The following is a 26,044-nucleotide window of genomic DNA, read 5'->3' as shown; positions in this document are numbered from 1 at the left end:
CTTACAAACAGAGCCTTTTTTAAAGAAAGAACATAGACTCATCCACTGGGCAACACTTGCATTGCCATCAGTGCATTTTCTGTGTAGCAATGGCGGGACGAACCCCCTCTGCTCTGCTCTGCTCAAACTCCTCTAACAGGAGGCTGTAGAAAACATGATGTTTGTCATTTGTTTCCTCTCATGGACCAAAACCTGCTGCTCAGTCTGCCACTGACACAGACTGGCCTGTTAGCAGCAAAAAAGGCTGTTTGACATGGTCAGGGAAGAAGAAAGAATACCAGAAAGATAATGGATTTCAGAAGGATGGATACCCAAGGGTTTCAGACCACTCATATCCACTGGCCATTTCTTCTGGAGTGTGTGGTAGCAGAGCTCCTCTGGTGGTAAACGGAGTGGATACTCAACGGTAACAATCACCAGTTATGAAGGATTGTGGGATACAGTTAGACTCTTTAGGAATCTTCTAAATGTCCCTAGCAAGATATCTATGTATTCAGAACTTATACGGGAGACAGGATTTTGGCCATTGTGAATTCCAGTGCAGGGAAAGCTACTTAAACCAAACCTCCAAAGGCCTTTGCCAGTCATGCTTAATGAATATTAATAGTGAAAGCAGGATTTTTTTATATAACATCTTGGTTTATCAAATCTAAAGAGGCCTTTTGCTGCATTATCCTTAAATTCTAAATAACACAGCAGCACATCATTAGCTACCTCTAAAGTTAACAGAGATCACACTTGTGGTGGAAAGCATGGATGTGATCCATCCTGGGGATCATATGTAGTGTAATTTGCAACAAGTGATTTATCACAGGTATTATCTAGCCCAGTGTACTGCCTCCAGCAGTGACAGAAGGAGATACTATCTGGAGACAGTATATAAGCCTAAACTTTTTGCAGTCTGTTCACCTAGTACCGTCCTAGGATCCACAGCTCTTGGATTCCAGATACTGAAGGTGCTCCCCAGCATTTCCTTTTACTGTTTACACAACTGTTGCCTACAGGTTTTGCCAATTCTTTTTGAACTTCCTGATGAGATCTGCCTCCAGAACCTCTTGGGGTAGTACTTTCCAGAAAATTACTACTCACTGTGTTTAGGCGAGTACTTTCTTTGATCTGTTTTATATTTGTAATAGTTTCACTGAGTTTACTCAGTACTGTGAAATTTGGTGAACAATCATTCTCATCCACTTTTTGTCTTACCTACTGCTTTCACAATTTTGTAAACCTCAGCCATGTACCCCCTCATGCTTCTCTGCTCCACATTGAAGAGTCCCAGACTTTTTGTTTTCCCCTCACAAGGCAGCTGCTTGCTCATGACAGTTGCCTTTCTCTGTACCTTTTCTAGCTCTGTCCTTCGGGGTTGCAGAGAGCAGCAAAGTGCTACCTCTGCCCCGTTGAAGTCTAACACTTCATTGGCTTTTTTGGCTACTGCTGCACATCGAACTGAGAACTTCAGAGAATGGTCAACGATGACTCCTGGAGCTCTTTACTGAGTTACAGCTGCCAACTCTGAGTTCAGCTTCGTGTAAGCACAATTTATTTTCTCTAAACTTATTATCATATGCCTTGTCCTCCTTCTCTTTCCCTTTCACTTCAGGGAAGCTGTGTAATAGTCCCAGTTATTCCTTACGGGAACCCCACATTTCTCAATCCCCTATGTCTTATTTTCCTGTTCTAACAAAAACTTCCTTTGCCTTCTATTCCCATTCCCTCCAAAGGTAGTCTCCACAGCAGGGAGATTTATGTGCCCCACATTCCTGCTCCCACGTGTCAAAGCTCCCTGCTTTACTCCCCATACCACCATCCTGTTGTGATCCCCATCCTGGCGTTTCCCCATTTCCAGCCTGTTGGGGTTCCGTGGGAGCTGGTCCCCTTCCGATCCCTGCTCCACACCCTTCTCCACAGCAAGAGGCCCCTACATACTCCTTTTCTTCCACTCCAACGACTTTCTTGTACTTTTTTTCTGTTTTAGTTCCTTGACATTTCTTAAAATTCAGTGGACTTAAGCCCCCTGCCGCCTTGCAATGTCTCAAACATTTTCATAAACTTTGGAACTAATCGGATGTGGGTATTAAAAATTATGATACAGATACATCATAATAATCTCATATACATTTTTAATCAGTGTTTTGGACACTAAGTATTTTTCTCCTAATCTTTTCAGGTTTCAGGTTGGGCTCATTTTCCTCATCTTTCTTTCACAATTGTTTCTGAAGGAGTTTAATTTCAGGGGCAATGTAAATCAGTGGAAGGGAGGAGGGAAAAAAAAAGATTATTTTTGCTTAGAGGCCTGAAATAGTATTGAGTAAAAATTAGGATGCTTCTTCATGCACTATGAAGCACCAGTCATCCGATTTTATTTTGTGCTTCTTAACTGTAACCCAAAAGCAGTGAGTTGGATGGTATCTTCTAGTAAAATTATTCCTCTTCCCTTGAGCACAGCTGGATACACATTGATCATGCCAGCTTTTCTGCTACTCTGAAGAACATCTCCCATTTGGGCCCCAGCCCAATAGCTGGATTCTCTCTCTGAATGTCTCTCCATTCTCCTGTACCTAATAATATGAACTTTGGTTTGGTGCCCTCTCCCTGTAGTGTTTAGTTTAAGAAGATGTACAAGAAATGGTCGCATAAAGGATCATAAACCATGAGGAAATAACCTTTACCTTTGATTTACATCTTCACTAAAATTTCCAAGTTATATCCCTTGAAAATTAATTTTGTCCTGTAAACAATCAAACAACAACAACAACAAAAAATCAATGCATATTCTACCTACCACCCAGGAAGATTATGTACTTGTCTATACTGCAAAGTTGCCTAGGGCAGTGAACTTGAAAGGTGAGGGTGCTGGAATGTAGCTTTGAGTTACATGAGGAGAGGATAGAGAAGAGAGAATCTGAACACTGCTATCAGGGAAAAGAGTGAAAATAGCAATGAGAGGAGAAAACTGAGGACTGAGGTGAAAGTCTGAGGGCCAGAGCCAGTCGCTGGTATGTCACAGCCTCAGATCATCAGCAATGTGGAATTATAGGAGACACGTTTGAAAAAGAAAGATTTTACTAAAGCCTTCCCAAGTAATATGAAGAGAGATTGATAAAGTGCTGTGCTATTCATGGAGACCAAAGCTGCACATCTTCTGCGTGCTGAGGAATTGTTCCTCTTCTGTCGTCTGATAGGGGCACAGCAGCATAGCAGATATTTAAATCTTTGTTGCTGTGTAGGAACAAAATGCAACTCTACGGATATTTCTGCTGAGCAAAACTGGAATGAGAAAAGAACAGCATCCAGCTTCAGATGGGTGTCTGCCTCTAAATAATTTATAGTTGACTGATTGGCACAGCAGATGCTGCCACCACTTACTAATGTCCAATTTGGTAATTTGCATCTGGGTGACAATGGTGTCTTTTGAATGCTGGAATTGTAAGAACTTGCTATCTTAGGCAAAATTTTTTGTAATTTCATGCAATTTACAACAGCATGGCTTGGGTAAGAAATATCTGTATATGTTTCTCTCTCCTTGTAAAAGCAACTATATTTGACAAGTTCTGAAGAGATTCCTCATCGAGAAAGACGTGAGAATAATAATATAGCTAACCCTGAAGAGAATGATAATACAGACTTCAAAAAAAATACATGTTTTTGTCACCATTATTTTAACAGAGACATTTGTTCCCATGATGGACAGTCTTCTGCACTCCCTAGACAGTAAGAGTCCCCAGTTGGAAGCTACTCTCCTGAGACTCAGGACATCTTTTGGTCTCCTGATTTCTCTAGAGCTGTATGATGGTAAAGGTGCAAACTGTTCTAGGAAATTCTCCAGAGGCTGCCTACTGTTCCTGCAGAGCTCCAGCTGCAGCCAGAAATACATTAGTCCTCCGTTATCCCCAATCTGAGGCTCCACTCAGAAAACTGCCTATTTCCCCAGCTGTCTATCTCAAGATCAATAGCTCCAGGTGAAAGAATTACATAATTTATTTTTTTTTCATGACTTTGTACAGTTACGCATGCTGCATAGCTTACAACTTTTTATAATATGCAGTGTGAAGGCTGCTGTTAAGACATGGACTACAGACTATAGCGTATCTCATAGCTTACAGAGAACACAAAATGAGGAGACAATTAGTGAACATGATTCATTCCCTTTTTAATACTATAATTTTCATGACATCATCTTTTGTTTCTTAAAGTACTGCAGCAGAGTTACCTACATAATCTTGTCTAATAATCTATCCCATTGTATGTCAGTCTGCAAAGGAAATTGCTTCCTTGCTCTCACTTTATTTGACATCACTGACAACTAACGTTTCCTTTCCTGATTATACTAACCCACATGTAACTGAGCTTTTTTTTCTGCAGCAGTTTTTGCTGAAGGCTGTGTTAGAGTTCAGATTAAGATCAACTTCCAGTGCTTTCGTCTCACGTCTAGTGAAAGAAATGAAACTTTTTTAACATGGTAATCTTGACTGTATGTACTATTGTAAGTGATGTCATCAGAGTAGCAAGTTATCATTATGCAGATGTTGTTCGATAATCTTTTATGAGTGAGAACTTACTCAGTATTCATACTGTAAAGTTGTTCTTTGTGCAGCAGCAATTTTCTGTATCTGTAAAAGCAGAATTCAGCAAAAACCCTGAACTCCTGCTAGGGTAATATAATTTTTAGGCTTTGTAATATGCTTATAAATCTAAAACAATGTGGTGTTGCCATGTTTATTCTTACTGGTCTTTTAGGAAGGCAGGGAATGGTAAGCCATGGCTTAAAAACCACATCAGAAACTCCCATTTACAAATACTTAGGGGGCTTTTAATTTCTAGCAGTTATCTACAGCTCTTAGGTTTGAAAAACAGTAGTGTCTGTGAAAGGAACGTGTGATCATGTCATTCGTCTTGCCAGCCAAGCAAATCATATTTAGGGAGCTGTTCTGCAAGCTCCTTGCCTTGGACCTGTCACATTCTCATCTGACTTCTCTGGGCTTCACTGGAGAGAAGTGAAGTGTGAGTTTGTTTCTCCCCAAGCCTCGTCCACAAAACCGAACACCTCAGAGCAGGATGGAGATGTCTCCTGAGAAATACCGCGTCAAAATACCGCTTGGCATCCTCTCCCGCACTTTCTAGACCCGATTTCTGAAACTGCCGCTTCACGGGGTGGCCCGGCCCTGAGGTAAATGGTCCGCCCTGAGGTAAACGGCCCGGCCCTGAGGTAAACGGCACGGCCCGGCGCTGGGGTGACGGGTCCGGCGCTGGGGTGGCGGGTCCGGCGCTGGGGTGAGGGGCCCGGCGCTGGGGTGAGGGGCCCGGCGCTGCGGTGGGGGGCCCGGCGCTGAGGCGAGGGGCGGGCAGAGCCCGGCCGCCGCCCCATCAGACGCTCGCAAGAGCCCCCCCGCAGCCGCGCCGCGCACCGTGCACCCCTGCTCGATTCGGCGGGAGTAGGCGCAGACCAGCGTAGCCGCAGGGCTCCCGCTGCATAGGCGCGGGCAGGACCCGGGCGCGGCTAGCGCGGGCATCGCCCCTGTTTCGGTGCCTCTCCTCCGACACCGCGGGCAGGACCGGCGCGGCGGGAGGTCAGCCCCCGACCCGGGGAGGCAACCCCTGCCCGGGGGCTGCGGGGAGCGAGGCCGCCTCTGCCCCTTTAAGCTCCAGCTGTTCTTTTCTGCGGCGCCTATTTTTAGCTCGTCCTCTTGGTAGCATCCAGTTCTGCCCCCTATTTCTCCGTGCTCCCCCCCTCCTCCCCCCCCCCCCCCGCGGTGGTAGGTTCCGCGCGGCGACGGCGGGGGGACTGAGCATGTCCGAACCCGCTCGGCAGCGGCCGCCGCGCCGGGGCTGCGCTCGCGCGCCGCGCTCGCCGGGCGGGAAGGAGGGCGCGCGGCCGGGGGCCGCGTGAGGGAGGCGCGTGCCGCCGCCGCCGCCGCTCGCTCCGCTGCGCTCCGTTCCCGCTCCGCGCCGCCCGCCGCCGCCGCCCGCAAGTAAGTTTCTCCGCGGGCGCGGGGTGCCCGCCGCGGGGCCGGGGGGGGGCGGCGGGCGCCTCGGTGCCGTCTCCCCGCGGCAGGGGCGGCCCAGGGCAGGGGCTCGGAGTTCGGTGTCGTCCCCCCCCCCCCGGCCCCATCTCCAGCCCCTGGGGGCTGGCGTCGGGCGGGACGCGCGGCGCGACCGGCTGCCCCTGCCCGCCCGGCCGCCTCGCTGCGCGCCCCGCGGCGTCGCAACTTCTCGGCTGCCCGCGGCCCGGCCCCGCCGGCCCGGAGGGCAGTGGCTGGCCACGCGTTGCGGGGTCCCGCCGCCCTAGGCGCGGGCCGCGGCCTGCCGGGTCGGCTCGGCCCGGCCACGCCGCGGCGGGTCCGCGCTGCGCGGGTCGGCGGCGGGTGGGCGCCTCTCCTCAGGTGCGTGTGGCGACCCCGCGGCCGCGCTGCCCCCGCCAGCGCCGGGCCGGGTCCGAGCGCGGCCCGCGGCTGCGAGCGGCGCTGGGAGAAGCGGGAGGCTGCGCTCGCCCTGCGGAGAGGGCGCGGTACCGAAATAGGGAGCAAGTAGCCGCGCAGCCAGTGCGTCGTCGGAATTAGCGAGGCTGTGGTGTTTAAAGGAGTTTCTGATTTAACAGATGGCACCGCAGGGAAGAAAGTGTTCGCTGAGAGAAACTGTCGTGACATACGTTTTTGCTGCCTTGTGTGAGAATTTGTTCCGGGTGCTCTTAGTTTAGTAGGGGTACAGTATTGTAACTTGCCTGTCGGTAGCAAACAAATACCGAACGATGCCCCGAGGTTTTTTCCTCTGAAAATAGGATTTTGTTATTCATTTAAAAAAGTGCTTATTCTGTTGTTGTTCCTTTCACCTGTAAAGTCGGTTTGAACACTGTGTCTCACTGATACTCGGGATGTAAAGTTCTTCATGTTGAAAGCAGCATGATTCGGTTCATTTCTTTTCCAGTGCTCTGAAATGAGGAAAGGTTTCGGAAACTGCTTCCCTATTCAGAGGAGGCTCGTTGCTGTTTGCAAAGTTGTATGAAGATGCCCATCTAAAATGATAGTTAACTAAAATGATAAATTAATAGGGGAAGGGGGAATTCGAGGAGCTTTCTGTGAAACTGAATGTCGCTTATGAAAATTCTACTGCTTAGCATGTCACTGGTGAAAGAGTTGGACTAAGCAAGGGCCGGTAAGGTGCTCTTGGTGGACAGTCTGTCTTAATTTTCTTTAGACCATCCCGGTAGATATTCTTACTTTAACGACCTGACTTTGGACACTTACAGGCATGATTACCTTTGCACGTTGACTTAGATTTGGTGGAGTACTCGGGGATGAATATTCATATAAGCTTCAACGTCTGCGTGTTAAGCCTCATCAAAATTTAGATGTACTTTAAAGTAGCTAAATCCCTAGAACTTGCCATCCCTACTGCGTATATTCTTGGTTCTGTTAATTAGTATTATTGTAGTGGAGACAGGTGTGATTGTTTCTGTACCTCTACAACTCTTCCTTTCCCCCAAATGAAACACCCACTGCCCCATGACACCCCCCCCAAACAATAGCAATTGATCTATGGGTTTCTGAAAGCCAGTCAGTGTGTGCGATTGGGATCTGAGTTGTGCATGAATAAACTGCTGTCCTGTCAGTTCCATTTTTATGAGTATGCAATAATGGCGAAAAAAAATGAATTCTTGAGTAGATGCCTTTTGCCTGCTGCACAAGACCAATGCAGCAGGAAAGAACAGCTTGTGTTACCTATGTTGACAGTGTAGTGAAAATTAAGGAGGGAAATTTTTGTGCATGACAACCTGCCATTTTTCTCCTGTAATTAGAACTGAGCTGAAATAATACCAGGTATTTAAAAAATAAAATTGTTCAAAATATCAGAAGCCTTCAAACTCTGAGTGTTAAAAATGCCTTTCCTTATGATCTTAGAGTAATAATTTGGTTAATTATTTGTGTTGCATTTTACTCTTACGATGTTTTAATACTTCTTATTATAGTTCCAGAGCTCATACAGATTAATAGAATTATTTTAGCATCCTAACCAGATAAGCATTCTTTGATAGTCAAAGCATATGCTGATAGAGCATATAAGCATATCCTTAGAATATACACTGTGATATAGTGCCTGTAGAGTCTCAGTTGATTCTTTGTTTCTTGTCCAGGTTTGAGCCTAACTATTGGAAATGAGAAAATTATTTGAGTGGCAGTGGGGTTACATATTAATTGTTTGGACTGTCTAGTTAGCAGCTGCAGTGTTTGTACGTAGTTACTTTTTTCTGCCTGACAGGAAAAATAACTCTAATCTTTCTCCATGCATGTCTTCCCTTGAAAACTCTTATTTCTCCATTATTTGCTTAATCTAGGGAAATATCTTCCATGTTGTGGGTTGTTTTTTTTTTTTTTAATAAAGTGTGTCATCTTGCATTATAGGAAATCATATATACTCATCCCCCCAGGACTTTGGGGAAAGGACTATGGAAAGAGATGTAAAAATACTTTAAAAAAAAAAAAAAAAGTTGAATTTAATTAAAAACCAAACCAAAACACCAAAAAACCAAAACCCTATTAATAATGCCCTAGGAAATTTTCATAGGGAAGTGATTATTCTCTAAGGCTGATAGCTGAAGGCAGTAGTCTAGGATTGTCAGCATTACCTATCAGCTGTTAATTTGCAAGAAGGTCTCTTAGCATTTGTTTTTGTTGATGAGCTACTGTAACTTATTTCTTCTTCACCCTTTAGCGAGCTCCTGTTGTTTCCTAAGTTACAGTAACAAAAACATTAAATTAAGCATATTATTGAAACACGTGGGATTTGACAACCTTACAGAAGCAAACAGTTACTGATGACAAGCATGGTCGGGTGTCAGGTTAGCACAAGATTGCTACGTGTTCATCAATAGGTTCACTCAGATGCTGATACTTTTGTTTAATAGAGCCATTTACTTAAATTTAGGATGGCTTCCTTGTCTACTGCAGCAGATACTCATTAAGGTAAGGTGTCTTTCTCTGGTGTGTGAACTGTTGCCGTCAGGGCAGAAGGAGCAGTTTGGGATAGTCAAAGAATTGCACGTGTTACGAAGCTCCTAGGGAAGACCTTCAAGTGTTTGAAAAAGACACTGCTATCTTCATTTCATCGGTGGTGTTTTGTGCCAGGAACAGATGCTTACATGGTGTACTGCAGCAGTGAGCTGTAAATTACCCTTTTATTCTAGCATCTGCTCCTACCAGTTTTACTGAAGATTAGACATAGATACGGAGAAGGTATCTCCTGGATATCTCATGATATGTTACGGCTATGTCATACAGTCTCTAAGACAGGAAGTTATTTGATCTGCAGGTCAAAATCTTTCAGATTGTGCAGAGGCCTCTGTCACAGAGAGAGCTTATCTGTGGCTACAGCAGGACAATTAGCGAGTTTCTCCTGTATGTAAGGTTACTGCCTGTATCTCTCAATTACACATTGAAGCAAGTGATGACCTCCTGCTCCTGCTTTCTTACATTGCTCTAGCAAAACAGAGATAGAAGGAGTATTTGCTATTTTTCGTTATTCTGTTGCCTGTAATAGGGTTTGGAGAGGAAGAAAAAATCGGAGAAAGAAGAGAGAAGTAGGGAAGAAAATATATAAACCTGTATTAATCTTCCACAGCTATTGTAGTGAGAACTAATTGGAGTTTTGGCTCCTTAACTCTCAAAATGACATGAGGGGAAAGGACCATTGGACTTCACTTTGTTACTCCTCAGGAATACACTCAGGTATATTTATCATTTGATGATTGAGAAGTCATGCAAAGAGAGGGGGTTAGACATGGGAGCAAAGGGAAGAGGGGACAGCTACTCAGAAGCTGGATGTGTGTCATAATGGAGTTCCCAGCAGAGTCCTGAACACAGCTTACAAACACGCTGTTTGTCACAAAACAAAGGATTGTACCTTTTCTGGGGCCAATGTAACATGTTGTCTACATAGCCCAGGGATGGTAACATGGGGGAAAAAAATGGAATTCTGAGCAGCAGGATAAGGTGTGCTGTGGTGTTATATGACAGGTGTATTTGTGTGAGTTCCTCCTTGAATAGCTTGAGGCTATGAAGGGTATACCAGTATCCTCTTTACTTTCTTTTTGCTGGACCCAGTTGTTTTCAGGGTTGGACTGAAGTCCTGGTAAGCTTTATCACCCTGTTGTTGGACCCTTTTGTTCCGTATGATGGGGGTCCTGCTTTCACCACACCCACCCCCTGCACCCTGTCAAGATTAGGGGCGAAGTAACAAAGTACTTACTGAGTGATAGTTAACGTTGGATGCCTGACGGACTGATCTGAAAAGGAGAGTTAAACTTAAAACTTGTGAAGGAACAAGGGGATTCCCCCAGCACAGTCATGGACATTATAAAACCAGAGGGACATGTGCGATGACTTCCCATATAATAGAAACTGGTGGAGTCTGAGTAAATTCTTGGCTGAATGAGACTTACCACGTAGAAAAAAAAATTACTCTTCATTTAAAAATTTGGAGTAAACCCCTCTTAACACTTGTGAATGCATCCAAATCCATTGTGAGCTTTCCAGTTATTAATTAGCCTAAATGGTTGCTATTAATACCTTATTTTTAGCTTGGTGTTGTTTTTATTCAACTTCCACCTATTGTATCTGACTATCTGCCTGTTCAAAGAGCTACATATTGTCCAATATTTTTTTCTGTGAAGGTATGTATAGATCGATGAAGATCTCTTGATAAGACTGAGCTCATCAAATCTTTTGCTGTTTATGTATTTTCAGTCCTGTTTCATTTCTGAGACTAGGCACTCTGTTTTCTGTCACTTGGAAGTTCTACCTACTGTGTCCTAGATGCAAATGCTTTTCCTGAATGCATGGTAACTTCACACACAAATAAAATGATGAGGGCAGGAAAAGTCAGTGCCCTAATAGGAGGGAGGAAACATAAAGAAATCTTGAACAGTGAAGTAGGTACAAGTTGTTTAATACTTTGCTAGTAAATCTATCAGTGATCAACAGTGAAAGACGAATGAAAGAGGACATTTTGAACGCTCTAAGCAGAGCTTAAGCTGATGTTAGCAAAAGTAAGCCCGTTTTCTGTGCAAGATGGGAACTTTTTTGGTCTGTGAATAAGAGCCTTAGTCACATAAGATCCACTGTTACAGTTTACACATTCTTCAGTAATCAGTGACCAAAGAGTAACATTTGGGGTCAACCTGGGACATATCCCTTGCACCCCTGTGAAGGCACAGTTGACATCTGTGCAATCATGGACACACAGTATTTCTTATTGAGCATGGAAAGCAAAGCTGTAGCAGTTCTGTGTCAAACTCGGGATACCTCTGGAAGACAAAGTATTGCCTCTTGGTAGTGTAGGTACCTTGTTTGTTCAGTGGTACTATTTGTACACACTCTTGTTTTGGAAGGTCTTCTCACAGTCATCGGGACAGGTTACTAGGAACCATCTTGTCTGTCTTCGGTGGGTGATCTCACCCATTAAAACACCAGATTTGGAGGAAAAAAAATACACTATGTGAGCACATAGTGTGGCTGCTTAATTGAGACGCCTTTTCTTTCTAGACACCTTACGGATACAATTCCCATTCATTTCACTATGAACATGAGTTGTGGAAACAGAGGAGAAGAAGAATCATCTGTCTCCTGTGCTTCTTTGTATAAAATGCTTTTGGGATGCATAAATGTGAAACAAATTCATAGGTAAAACGTAGTTCACTTAAGTACTCCTATAGATAGTAAGTATCCAGAAACCTTTATATAATATGACATGCACATAAAGATAACACTTTGATACTATAGTCGGAACTTTTTTTTTTTTCCCCAAGGCATAACACAACCAGATTCCATGGAGACACCTTCTAAAATAACAGCAAATACACTATTAGTTAGTCCTTAATGTAACCATAGCTGTACAAAAGCTTAGTAATAAATCATCTTCATATTTCATAAATAATACAGAGCATACTAAAATGTTAGTATTTATAGTCACTGCAGTGAAATTGGATTCACTTGTGAGTCTTCTTTAGACTTCCTTTGTGATTTTAAATTATTAATACTGTTATATTTCAGAAATTGATATTTATATACTGTTGATGTAAACCTAATCTATTCAGTCATCTGAATCTCTGGCAGTTGAATTCCAAGTTGTGTTATGGATTTTGTTGCACCAAAAAGCCAGGACATCCATGTTGTTTATACAAGCACATTCCAAGATGTTTAATCAATGATTATCACCACTTCTGTAACATCTGAAAAGAGAAGCTGTAACAGCTTTTAAATCCCATTTAGGGAAGGAAACAGCTCTTATCCAGGACTACAAACAGCAATAGCAAGGAAAACGGATGCAATGGGAAACAAAATATATTTGTTTCTTCTAGCTTTAATTCTCCTTTGGAATCTTATTGTTAGTCTCTGTGGGTTTTCAATAATTTTCTTTGGGATTATGACTATTTTTTTTTTTTCTTAGAGCTAGTATGAACACTACCTGCAGTGAAATGTTATGGCCATAGGACTAATGCTAATTCACTAGTAGTCAATCTCGCTTCTAGATGAAACCTGAAGACCCTTGTGGTACTTCCTGCTTGAATATTTTTCAAAGAATTGCGTTAATTTTAATTGTGGACCTAAACCACTGATAGAAGTCCCACTCATACCTTCTGTTGCCATCAGTATATCACCATGGCAAAAATAAATTGTGTCTTTCTTTGCATGCATTTTTCATATGTCAGAAAGGATGATAGTAGCAGGAATTAGCTGGTCCATGTGGAACACTTGACTGTGAAACTCTTTTCCATATGCAAACTGTCATACCTCTTCCCCCCCCCCCCCCCCCCTTATTTTTTTCACTAAGGTCTGTCTCACCTGAAAGCTTGTAACCTGAGTTTATGCTCCACTGAGAAGTTTTACCTGAAGCAGTGAATGACTTAGACACCTCTAAAATGGAACCAGTGGAATAGGTATGTGTAAGAAATTACAAGGAAAGTTTTGAAGTGGAACTAACATTTATTAAAGCTTCACTGCTCAATTGGTTTTTCTGTTTACTACTTCCCAGTGTCTTCCTGTATGTTGTGTATCCCCACTGTAAGCTCCTACAGTGGAACGTGTGTGTATTTACTTCTTTTAGAGGCCTACGCACAATCAGCAGTTTTTACAGAATTAAAATGTGTGGTTTATGTTTTCTTCAAATTAAATTGTTAAAACAGATTATCAAATTTGAGGCTCTGAATATAAGATTTTTCTCAGGTGTCCCTGCCAAAATAGCTGCTTTATGTACTTTCCCAGTGTAGACTTGCTCTTACTTTATCCGCAGACTGTACCTGAAGTGTTGGGTGTAAAGTATTGCTGTGCTGCATTGCATCTGAGCATCTACCTCCAGGCATGGCTTTCCATTCAAAGCATCCCTGTGTTTAGAGGTCCCAGAGGGCACAACTTTTTCAGCTGAGTGCAAGTACTCACATCTAAGACAACAGTGTCAAGCAGGACTTATCCAGCATTTGCTCTTTTCTGCAGTTCTTCTCTATGGCAGTGGTGATTGGGAAAAAAAAGTGAAATTTTGGATATGTTCATAGAATCATAGAATCATTTAGGTTGGAAAAGACCTTTAAGATCATCGAGTCCAACTGTCAACCCAACACTACCATGCCCACTAAAGCGTGTCCTGAAGTTTCTTTGTTGTTTGTGTTCTTAACGTCTTTAAAGCATTGAGGCACTGGGATGTGCCTGGAGTTCAGGTAACCTTATGACAAGCATTCTGACAAAAATGCTGAAGCAAAAAAGCTGTCCTTGGAGCTGGGGACTGTGAGAGAGAAGGTCTTGGCTTTGGATCAGATTAGGACTTGGATGAGCTGCCTGGACAAAATCTTAGTGTTGGTTGGATGAGGTTGTTGCAGGGTGGTGATGGTGATGGGGTAAGGCTGAGGGAAGATGAGAATGGCACCGGGCAACTGGGAAGACGTGCAAGTCCATGTCTTGCAAGGGCTTTACAGAGTCCAGAAGGAATCCAAAGTTTCCAATTCTTCCCGTCCTGTTGTAATTCAGCAAGCCTGAGGCTATTTTACCTCATTATTCTACCTCCTCACAGCCTCTTACCTCTTCCTCTTATTTATTATTGTAAACTTGTATTTTTGCCCCTTGTGGACTTAAAATATTAGAGCTGAAGCTGCCTGGATACCCAAAGTAAATGAAGACTTTTCAATTTAACTTTAGTCTCTATACTTCAAGTGTGTATCTGTAAAATGAAGATAATACTAGCTGCACAACATAGCACGATGTGAGAAGATAAGTTCGTTAATGTTGGCGAAGTACTCTAATACTGTAGTGATGATCACCTTGGAGAGGCTCATGAGGAAATTAATACTTACGGCATCCAAGCAGAACTTAAGCAGAGTACCATAAGGCTATGGACTGAACAACTGTGATCAGCCTAGACACTGGATACCTTAACTGCTTACTCAGTAAATAGTGTCCTTCCTGTTCTCTGAGCGTTGAAGCAGTCTTGGTGGAAAGAAATGCTATGTGAATGCATAGCTGAAAACTGTATGAAGCAGTTTATGCATCCTCTTTAAGAATATTGTTTAGACACTTGGTGACCTGTGGTTCTTAACATTGTGAAAATAGCAGCCACAGTATATGAGGGGTTGCAACCTACTGAAGTCCTCAGCAAACTGCAGCCAGCCTTCTGAATTAGGATGTCTTTGAAGGGGAGAAAAGCTCCTTGTAGTGGTAATGGGACCATGGGAGAAGAGATCTATGTAACAGTCCTCATAATCATTGCTGCATTTAAATAATGGAGAGTAGGTAAATAAAGATGGCAGCAAGTGAGACCGAATTAAGATACAAGTGGTCTTGATTTTGGTGTGGTGCTTTTCCTTACACTCCATAAGGGAAATTTGGCTCTATGTGTCAAAATTATGTTACATGTCTGCTGGAAGACTACTACATACATATGTTGTATCCAACAACACTAGCAACGGTCTGCAAAATGGGTGAACCTAGTGATGGTGGCAGTGGATTGAGTTGCCCTGGTGGAGAAGCTGCATGGCTGGATGGAGCTCACAGTGTTTGGAAGGAGAGTGATGTGGTGATAAAATGTAATCACAGTACATCTGCATATCTAGTTTGGCACAGGAACATGGCACAGTGAACACCAAATTGTCTCACTGCAGTTCTGTCACCATCTCCTAATGTTGCTCTTAGCCAGTGTTGCAGTAAGTTTTGAGCGAGGCTTAGGTTGTACCTAGAGATAAGGCTTGACCTCACTGAAGCTTTAAAGGGGAGGCATTGCAAACATATAGTCGTATTGAGAAATACCCAGAAAAGATACTCTTACTTCCCCATGTGTATTTTCCCCAAATTCCTCTACCTTCTGTTTTCCCCAGTTTTCAGGGTCCTATATGAGACGTCCTAAAACTGTAGCACAGGCAGAATGGAAACTTATCACTGCTCTTTCCAATCCCTTTTTATGCCCTGAGTTACTTCTAACCTCTTTGTTTCTCGGGTATACCCAAAGGCAGAGGTTTTGTAAGATGACGTGGCAATGGGCAGTAGAAATGAATTCCCCAAAGGAAGAACTGCATGTCACCCTGGGTGACCTCCTTTGGGAAACATAAGAGACCACTGGTTGGAACCCACAGGGCCTTCTTCAGCTGAAATAACTGAAATCTTGAGGAAATCTGAAAGCTGGCATTGATAGGGAGGAAATCATTCTATCTGCATGAAACATACAAAAGATCCCTGTCATCGCTTCTAAATTCTTATAACTGCTAATTGCTTTCTGCTTTCTAATTTTCCTTTCCAGTTATTTTAATTACAACTCACTATGGCAAAAGTACCTGTCTCTTGCTGACTCAATCCAAGAGGAGGAAGAATAAAAATTAAAAAAAAAAAATATTTTTTTTTTTTTCAATTCCTGTATTTATTCCCCTTCCTTGTAATACCCAATCATGTTGTAGGTCAGTTTTCTGTTTTTAGTTTTCCAAATGTACACCTCTATGTAAACCAGTAGATCTTTAGATGATAGGAGGAGTTGGCTTTAAATAACTTCCTCTGACAAGCACTCTCTTTTTTTCCAAAGATCTGTAAATATTTTCAAGGTGAATTAATTCATGTTTGGCAAAATGAGCCAGATTTATACCTGTGTGAGGGCAAAAGCAGTCACCAATGTGCTTTAATGCATATGAGTTAAGTCACTTCATGTAAGTGCACGATTATTAGAAGGATTTTAAAGAATAGTCTGGAAAAAAGTGACAATAATGGCTTTTTGATGGGTAAATTAAAATGAATTGTGCCAATCTACAGAAATACAGACTGAGATGGTGTGAAGCAGTGAAGCTGGTATAAGGAGCTTGTAGTTTTCCAGATGCTTGTACCTGACATTTTATACCACAGTGCTTACACAGTGGCACCACACAAATTTCAGTGTGTCAAGCATTCAGTTTCCATGCCAGGATTAAATTACTCAAGTTTGTTTGGAGTTCTGGACTGTTGCAATTTTAAACCACTAGTGTTTTGTCCTGTGTCCTTGTTTAGGAAGATTCCTATTCCGTTTAATAAAAATTGGATTGTGAAAAATTAACGATTATGGCTACCTCTGAGCTGCAGCACATCTGAAGCCTGCAAATTTGTTTATGCGTAAGATACATGTAACCGATTAACTTGAATAACAATCTTATTACATATTCCAGTCTGTTCTTGGTGCATTGTTAACTGTACCTCTCTAGCAGGTAAAGAAAGATAAAATGGTAGTATTTTCTCCAAAGAAAACAAACTAATCATCCACTTCTCGATCTTGGGTGAGAAATGCAACATTATTCCTGAAGGACTTCAAACTATAAGCCTCTAAGATGCTTTCTCCAAACACAGCTATTGAGCTGTGCAAAAGCAGTTAGGAGGAACACAAGGAAGTCTTCTTCATTTGGCGGGTAGATCATGGTAGCTAAGACAGGACTACTATCACACTGTATTGATCATTCCTTAGCATGTGATGTTTAGATGAAGTTCCTGTTCTTTTTTTTAAGTATAATCTTTAGTGTTAATTTGTTTTGATATTGTCTCAGCTAGGCTCTTGATGTTGAAGAGAAGATACTTTTATAGATCCGTAAAATATGTACATCACTTTGAACAAAAAGTTTTACTCTGTGCAAATGAGCATTTGCATTTATACAACGCAATAATGAGTTCATGTATTTGTAAGAGTGCATGACTCCTAATTATGAATCCCAGAAAAGGATCTGAGGTGACCATTTGGCTCAAAACTTCTTCCCCCCTCACACCCCCAACTAAATCATCTAGGTTGCCTCTGCATGCTCTGCTTTTCTTGAATATTTAGTCATTATGGGTGCAATTTTAGTATTGCTAATAGGCCACACTAATTTTTACACTTTTTTTTGGTAAAAAATGCTGATGCAAAAAAAGTAGTTTATGTGAGACCACTGGGAGAATGCTTTAAAAAATGTAGTAATCTGTGACCCCAGTCACATAAAGCATGACTTGGGTACAGTTGGTTAAAGGTGAACTACAAGAACAACATTTAATTCCAAGTTTAAATTAAGGTATTAACCAATAGAGCTTGGGACAGGAGATTACAGAGACTGTGGCTTAGTCTGTTGCAGAGTACTACCACATTGAAATTCATGCCTAAGCTTGTGGTTTTTTTCCTCCTTGTGCAAGTTATTTGTGTTTGGATGTTCTAGTTCTTATCCTTTCCTACTAACAGATCGTAATGCTAGAATGCTTTACCGTGAATTTGACCTAAACCCAATAAAACTGTACAGAACAACAGTACTTCCTCGTTGAAACAAAGAAATTTAACCCTTCCCTTAAAGAGCTTCTTCAGCAGGGTCTAGAGTCTAGAACAGAGCCATGGGAGACAGACTTTGGCTGACTTCATTTTAACATATGGAAAATGCTGGATAATTTTCCCTTAATCAGCTCTACAAATCGACAGGTGGTAAAAGATAGGTTCTTCCCATGTGTTAGTGAAGGGTCAGATAGTGTATTGCTAACAGCTTTGAGCCATGTGTGGAGAATGTTCCTACCTTCTGTTCATCAATAGGGAAGCAAACATTACGTGTTTATATTTATATTTAATAAAATTAAGTCCATATGTATTTTTTGTCTTCTTCCTTCTGGCCAATTAGTAATGTGGAACTAAGCTGCCATGGACTGGACATGCGTGCTATGGAAGGTATGAATTTGTATTTTTGTTCTTAGTCAGTTTTAAAAGCACATAAGGCTTTTTCTGGTGCAGCACCACTGATTTTATGACTTTTTTTTTTACATGTGACTGGTACCTAAACACTGTTCACCACAATGGATGGAAGGGGTGCAAATGTATTGCTGTGAGTGGAGCAGTCAGACAACACTGGAAGAGACAACTGGCTCTGTGATACAAGTCTTTGAGTACTTTAATTGCAGGATAGATAGGAACAAATGTCTCATGTTCGTTCTGTGCAGGGTGTCAAGCCAGATGTGGGGAGAAAAATAACTTGCATAAATTAAGTTTTTACACAATAGTATTTTGTGTTACTCCTTTGTTTTGCAAATTTCAAGTAGCTCTACTGTGCTTGCCAGTAAAATAAACAGATTACAGGAACAGAGCAAAAACCCCCCTTCATTCTCTTCCAATTAATTTAATTCCTGCTAAAATCCTGTTCATGTTTGGAAAGGAATGACCTTGAAACATTGCAGTTCACACAGTTCAAACCTTTTGGTTGATATTGGCTCATATACTGAGTAACCTGAATAAAAATAATGAGTAGACAGTAGAATCTTTTGTTGTTGAATTGCTTATTATCTTTTTAAGGTGTTCATTTTTTTCACTTCCCTATATTTGTAATACAAAGGATAAATTTAGTATTATGGAGACAATAACAACGTTTCCAATTCTATGGTCCTAGTTCTTACTTAATGCCATCAGCAGTCATTTTTATAGATGCTCTGCATAATGTATCAGCATGGGCCAGATTTTCCTCTGTGACTCAGAAGCTATTGTAATTATATTGGTGCAGGCAACTGCATCTCTTATGAGGCTGTAGTAGTGGTAGTGAGTTTTCTACATGAATAGAGAATTTGTAAGGCTGCACCAATGTTATTTAAATAACCTCTGACAAATGTTGAAATTTTATTTCAATTATGTGCTGGTGTTCTGTTTCTGTCAGAGGGCTCTGTTGTTCTCGAGCATCCCCATACATGCTTGCACTCGCAGTGTGCTAAAGGTAATTTGTGCCCTCATATATCTGTTGGAATAGTGGTGAAGTTGTCATTTTGGTAAGAACATACTCTGCCACTCTCACTCCTCTTATGCCCTGAATCACTTTGCAGGTGCCACAGTTGAATATTGTGGGGAAAAATGCATAATGCAGACAGTCTGAGATTATGTGGAAACTGCTTGTAATGGTCATGGTGTGATAACCTGAAACTATTTATGCACAAATGTAGAAACCTTGAATTATGCATCAGATGATGGTGAAAAACTAGTGTGTGCATCCTGCCACGCAGAAAACCAAGTGACTTGTAACTGTAGTTCAACAAAGTAGTATGGGTTTTTAAAAAATGTAGGTGTGGGGTTAATTATTACACTGTATCAATTTTACCTGAATTAAGAGAAAGGAAGCAGTATGATTTTACATTAACGGGATGCACAAAGCCGAACTGTAACAATAGAGTCCTGTTAGGCATTCGAGAGGCACAAGAGAGTGTCTGAATTGCCTGTTCCCTGTGTGCTGCCTGTACTTCCTGGGATGATGATGTTCTCTGGTTCTATGTGGAGATCACAGCTAAGAAGGGTAATAAGATAAGCCCCTTCTGGCTAAAAAAAGAACTGGTGCTAAGCTTGAGGATGAAGCACGTGTGGGCAGGCTCTCCTCTGGACTTCCACCACTCCTTTCCTCCTCAGCTAATGAGATCTAGGGGGTTCCCGTACTGGTCACCTCCTGTTTTAACCTGCTGAGAACAGCCACATAAAACAGGCAGGTTTCTGACATTCATTGAGTGATCTGTCAAAAAGTTTTGTATCAAAGTGGAAAAAAAAAAGGAGATGATCTCTCCTAGTTTGGAATGAATAATTAAGGATTTTAAGCTGCTATTTAAGTGGAAATGGACAAGTAGGAAATAAGTGATGTCTTTGTTCAATCCTGATTTCAATTCTACTCTTGTAATCCTAAAAATCAGATTTCTAAATGGTGGACTGAATGTCCAGTGTCATTTTAGTAGCACTTGAGCAAGCAGCACTGTTATTATTGATATCATTATATAGAGAGTTGAATTTAATAGTAAAAAATAAGGAATTATTTGATCTTTTTGGATGTTTTTCATATAGAAATACAATTATTTTAATTTCAATATTAATAATGACTTGCAAAATAAGTTAGAACATGAAGAAGCATCTAAATACATGTTTCTTGGGAAAAAAGTGAGGAAAAATTTAAACTAGTTCTAAGTTTTAATTAGAAAAAGATTAACTGTATAATTGACTTTGTTAATAAAGGCATAATTAGGTCCAGTTTTGTTCTTCTTTATTGTAGCTGAAATGTCCCATGTGAGGATTTATAAACCTTAAACCTCTGCAAATGGAGGCTTGAATACAGGCACCATATGTTTCACAACTTCCTTCTTGTTGATTTTAGGGTATTACCAACACTCACAAATAGACAATCCCAGATCCATCTTAAAATTGAAGTACTTGCCATTTTCATGATGTTTTCCCACAAGGTTTCTCTCTCTGAGATCTGTCTTTTTCAATTACCATTTGCTGTCATTCAGCACTTCTTGCACTTTAATTTTATAATGCAAATGCCTCTGAATCCATCAAAGTTTATTTCATTCCCTTCTCTGTTTCCATGCTGTTTTCAGTCCCAAGTAGTTTTTAAGGATTGTTCTCAAAAAACATGATGAGTAAAGTATAGTGAGGTTCAGAAAGCAATAGTAAGAGTTCATAGTTTCAAGCTTTTCTGAAAAATCAAAAGTATTAGACTATTTCTCTTTTGAATTTTTAATGGACTTAAAGCTTCACCAGATGGAAACCAGGGCTTTAAGAAAATTTAAGTATCATGCCATAAATTATCTTCAAAATAAGGAAACCCTATTTTTTGTAGCATCCATAGCGGTAAAAGCAAAACATAATGGCTTAAGAGTATGTGTGGTGCTTCTAGCTCCTGTTTTATGCCTAAATATGTAATTAGCCAGAAAACAGAAAACAAAAGAAATATCACAATAAAAGATTCATATTTTTGGCTACTCTCTTGCAATACTAAGGCCAAAGCAGCGTAGAGAGTCTGTGCTGATACTTTTTTGCAGTTGTAGATCTTGGGGGTGAAGCTATTCCTAAGTGGAATTGAACTTAGTCGTTGTTATGCTTCATTTTCTACAATGCTAAACTCCTACTGATTTTTTGGAAGTTCAAAAGTACTTTGACCTTTACTGAAGCCAGTAAGAGCTCTGTGTGTTTAGGGCTGTTGAAATCAGACAGAAAGTTGCATGCCAGAGCACAGTATACACAAGGCTCCATCATTTAATTGCTGTATTAGCTAGCTAATAGCTAAATTAGACCTCTGCTCTTGAATTGCCCTATGAAGGTGTCTCTCTATTTGTCTTTCTATCCATGATGAGAAGTAGCCACTTGACATATTACCTTATTTTCTTAAAATCAGCCTTCACAAATACTCTCAGTGTGTATTGTGGTTTAACCCCAGCCAGCAACTAAGCTCCACGCAGCCACTCGCTCACTTCCCCCCCACCCAGTGGGATGGGGGAGAGAATTGGAAGGAAAAAGGTAAAACTCATGGGTTGAGATAAGAACGGTTTAATAGAACACAAAGGAAGAAAGTAATAATGATAATAACAGTATTAAAATGACACTAATAATAGAATTGGAATATACAAAACAAGTGATGCACAATGCAATTGCTCACCACTTGCTGACCGATGCCCTGTTAGTTCCTGAGCAGTGATCCGCACCCCTCCCTGGCCACCTCCTCCCAGTTTATGTACTGGTTATGATGTCACATGGTCTGGAATACCCTTTTGGCCAGTTTGGGTCAGCTGCCCTGGCTGTGTCCCCTCCCAACTTCTTGTGCCCCTCCAGCCTTCTTGCTGGCTGGGCATCAGAAGCTGAAAAATCCTTGAATTTAGACTAAACATTACTTAGCAACAACTGAAAACATCAGTGTGTTATCAACATTATTCTCATACTAAATCCAAAACATAACACTATACCAGCTACTAGAAAGAAAATTAACTCTATCCTAGCTGAAACCAGGACAGTGTCTTAATTTTTCAGTCTAAGTTTGAAAATGGCAACTTTTGTTTTCATGTTTTCTAAGTGTCAGTACAGGTAACTCAATTCTATCACTGTAACTTCTTTTTTATTTATGTACATGTTACAGGAAAATTAAAAGCAAAGAGTCGTTCTTAGGTGTTTGGCCCCAAAATTGATAGATGCTAGAAGCATGCTAACAACATTTCTCCAATGAGACATTTGACGTTGATCCTTTTTGAGTTGATGTAGCCTGCTTTTGAATTTTTTCTGTTGTGTTCTTGTATTTCCTGAGTTCTGAAATGTGAATCTTACGCCTCCCTTTTGAAAGTGCTGTAGTTCTACCTCAATTACTTCCTTGTCAGTGTGGTTCATATTTTTTCTACAGTCTCTCTCATTTTACAAAGTAAACCTGCATGCTGTTTCATTACTGAATTGGTGAATTTTAATTGACTTCGCAGTTTAATTTTTTCTTGAGCATGACTTTATGACATCAGTTTTATGTGACATCAGTTTTACGAGTCAAGAAGCTACCTTCTGTGAAAACTGTCTGCTTTTTCTGTTTGAGTGAAATGAATTTCTATGTACAGGATAAGTCCTAAACTGGTTTTACAGGCTTTTGTTAGGAAGTTTGGTAGGTTTTTATGATCCAGCTCTGGCCTTGTGATACCACATTTCTTTAGGAGTTCTGTAGTCTGTTTTTCAGTGAATGGGCTGATGTTAGTATCTTGAGTCATTTGTTACACCATGTCCTTCCAAGTACTTAGGATGAAGAATGTTGTAGGAGGAGCAAGTATTTAGGGTGGTTAGTGCAGCCTTAAGGGTTCTGTTCATCTCTGTGCTTCTTCCTCTGTTCAGATTTGAGTGGGTATAATTTTGGCTGCAAGATTTCATGCTACTTGTTATTCATTAAGTTGAAAACTCCATCTGGAGAAGGTATTAATCCAAAATGTTATTCTGGTGCAGCTTGTTTTGAAGTTATTTGTTTTGGAGTGGGACTGATTTGACCAGTGGTATGTTAAATAAAGAGTGACTTCCGTGGAAATCTTTCTTAGTATATTTAGATACGGCCATATACTTTCAGAGCATTTTGTGTCCTATTTGATATATGCTGTGTCTTGAGCATGTCTGTGACTTTGGCTCTCTCTCAAACATGTTCAACTTCAGTGGATTCTATCTGTTTTCTTAACATTTTTTTCTTTCATAAGGTCTAATAAAAAAAATTGCTTTGACCTAGATTTCTTGCAAATTCTTTAGATGCTATTGCACATACTACTCGAAAATTATAGTTTAATACGAATGGGAAGGTTTAAATTTTTTTTTTAAATTGCAGTTTAACTGTCAGATGAAGTATTGTGTCACTCTTGCATATGCAGAGTTTGAAAGTAGGTAATTTAAAGTCAGCCTTTTGTGAGCAATTTTTTCCAATATTTAAAATTCCTATCATATAACAGAGGATCAGTGTGAAGTATTCTTGGAGGGAATAGTTTCTTCTGTTGTTGCTAGATTAGTCTTGAGACGTTGTTTCTAATTAACAAAAAAGCCCAGCAGTGTAATTTCATATGGGGAAGAAAACTAGGGAGAAATGCATGCTTGAGATAAGGCAAAAAGAGAAGTTCCTCAGCAGCATCTTAGAGACAGCTTCATGAGTTGCAGTTTTTAATTTTAGATTTTATTTTTGTTTGTAAACTGTTCAGAAAAAAAAAAAAGTAAGGTAAGAGTATTTATGCAGAACGAATGATCTCTTCTTATCCCTAGCCTTTCCCTGCATTTGGCTGCTGCAAAATACAATGTGAGGTCATAGGCATATAGAAGTGAATAAAAATAAAGCAGATATAAAGATAAGCCTAATCAGAGACAAAATCTGATACTCTGAGTGACTTGCCCTCTTTTCTCCCAGTCTCACAGGAGATGATCCAGTGTGCTCCTGCAATCTTTCTATTTTTCAGAGTTTGTCCACCCACCCCACCTCACCTTTTGGGAGATTGTAATTTCTGGCAGGGATGCCTGCTAGCAGGGGTCTCCAGGAGAAGATGTGCACCCAGAGCATGCTTCTGCCACCACGGTTGCAGATTGCATGCAGGTACCCATTGTTTGCCATCTGGGCCATTTTGCTCTCCTGTAGCTCATCTTTTTAAACATACCCAAAACCAAGGTTCATATGTACTGAAATTCATTATTTTTTCTTCCCCCCCCGCCCCCATCTTGCCTGTTTGGCACAAGATAGGGAGTGTGTATGTTCACAAACCAGCATGACTTGAACAATATTGGTTTGCATTCTCTGACTCAGGGGTAGACTAAGGGCTTAGAAAGAGTAATTAATATTTATTTTATTAAAAAAATATGTAAACTAACATTTTTCTCAAGTTCTGTTTATGTATAGGTACTGAGTGTTTCATTTCAATCATCTGCCCTTTTAATTTTAATCTTAGTGAAAGGAAGGATGTCAGTTCTATATACCACATTCAGAGTTGTGAAAAACAGTATTCACTGCAAAATGGGGTTCCTGATGGAAGCAAATATGCTTCCAAACAGGAGTTACTGCTTCCCAAAAGGGCAGGCCCATTGCAATACCCTGCGGTAGGGTGACAGATGGGGCAATCCAGGCAATATGCTTGTCTCACTACAATTTGCTTCATATACTTAGTCCTGAGCCACTTAAAAAGAAAATCACCATAAGACCCCATAAGTAGAGTATGTGCCCCACTAAATTTAAGCATTTAAACATGAGGGTTCTGTTCAGTTCATTCATTGCTGAACAAAGCGGGTTTTAATTCTGGTTTGCATACATACATGTGCTGTAGGTATAAGTTATTGATAAAATATAATAACTATCTTTTCAACCTTTTGAAATCCATCTTGCCAACAGATGAGATTGCAGTTGATATACCCAGATAGATGAGTTGTGACTTCTATATAGTTTGTTTGGCAATATTGTACACATTTTACTGTAAATTCAGGAAATAGGCAGAGAGCTTTTACTGAAATTTACAGTGCTGAAAACAGGGAGCTGTTTGTATTCTTTGGACATGAGGTTCCTCAGCTATGTCAGGATGATAAACAGAAACTCCACGTTAATCTGACTTGGTAAGGAGCTTTCAGGATCGCAAGTTAGCAGATTCATAATCTGACTGTTTGTAAACAGATACAGTTGTTGACCTTGTTCATTGTGGGTGTGCTTCATCACTATAGCTTTAGAAGAGCATAATACATTTTCCCCATTACCTAAATTGCACAAATAAAAATGGAAGCCAGATCTTTCTGCCATGTATTTCTCAAATAACTGCATTATCTCATAGCTGAAGACCTAGTGGTGTTTTAGTGTTCTTATGCAATGCTTTTAATCCTCAGTGATCAACATCCTTTAAGAATTAGAGCATCCAGTTTTTGACTCCTATTATTTTTATGGGCACACAGTACACATAACTTGGGCTGCTTAGAGACCACTGTGTGAAATAAATTGATTAATAACAAGCTGTATTTAAGGGTTCCCCTGCTGGACCTGTTGTCTCTTTCTATTACTTTCTATTCTTGTTTTTATTATGCAAAATAAATTGCGTTCATCATTTAGCTGGCTAAGAAAAGATGAACACCAAACTCTTAAAGTCTACCTCTTTAGAGTGCTGAATGTTAATTGGGTTTCTCATTAGAAATTGTTTTGAGAGGCAATATGACTACAGTATAATTGCTTGAAAGCAAAACACCTGCAAGACTGAAGCAACATCAAGTAGATTTGTTTTCTAATAAGGTACTTGAAAAGAATTAAAATGATTAATATTTTACATGCCACAGCAATGATATTTTTCAGTCCAGTGGCTTG

At 40.8% G+C, this 26,044-nt stretch overlaps 1 protein-coding gene across 7 annotated transcripts in view; it reads left to right on the top strand.

Annotated features, from left to right (window-relative positions):
• The first annotated feature begins 4,997 nt into the window (after nt 1–4,997).
• OXR1 (oxidation resistance 1) overlaps nt 4,998–26,044 on the top strand; it is a 305,392-nt gene continuing 284,345 nt past the window's right edge. For 2 of the 7 annotated variants that reach the window (XM_030010973.2, XM_030010972.2), the window contains exon 1: nt 5,767–5,969. Coding sequence is in view for 3 of the 7 variants with exons in the window: in XM_030010979.2 (XP_029866839.1) it covers nt 18,141–18,156 (16 nt within the window). In the remaining 4 variants the exon portion in view is untranslated. Of the gene's footprint in view, nt 5,168–5,764; nt 5,970–12,822; nt 12,929–18,109; nt 18,157–26,044 lie in introns of those variants that run through there. The other 5 variants (XM_030010979.2, XM_030010971.2, XM_030010977.2 and 2 more) reach the window with 5 other exon arrangements.

This window comes from Aquila chrysaetos, chromosome 4 (genome assembly GCF_900496995.4).
Source record: "Aquila chrysaetos chrysaetos chromosome 4, bAquChr1.4, whole genome shotgun sequence".
Taxonomy (NCBI): Eukaryota; Metazoa; Chordata; class Aves; order Accipitriformes; family Accipitridae; genus Aquila; species Aquila chrysaetos.
Note: the sequence above shows the minus strand (reverse complement) of the source record. Positions and strands in the feature narration are given on the sequence as shown.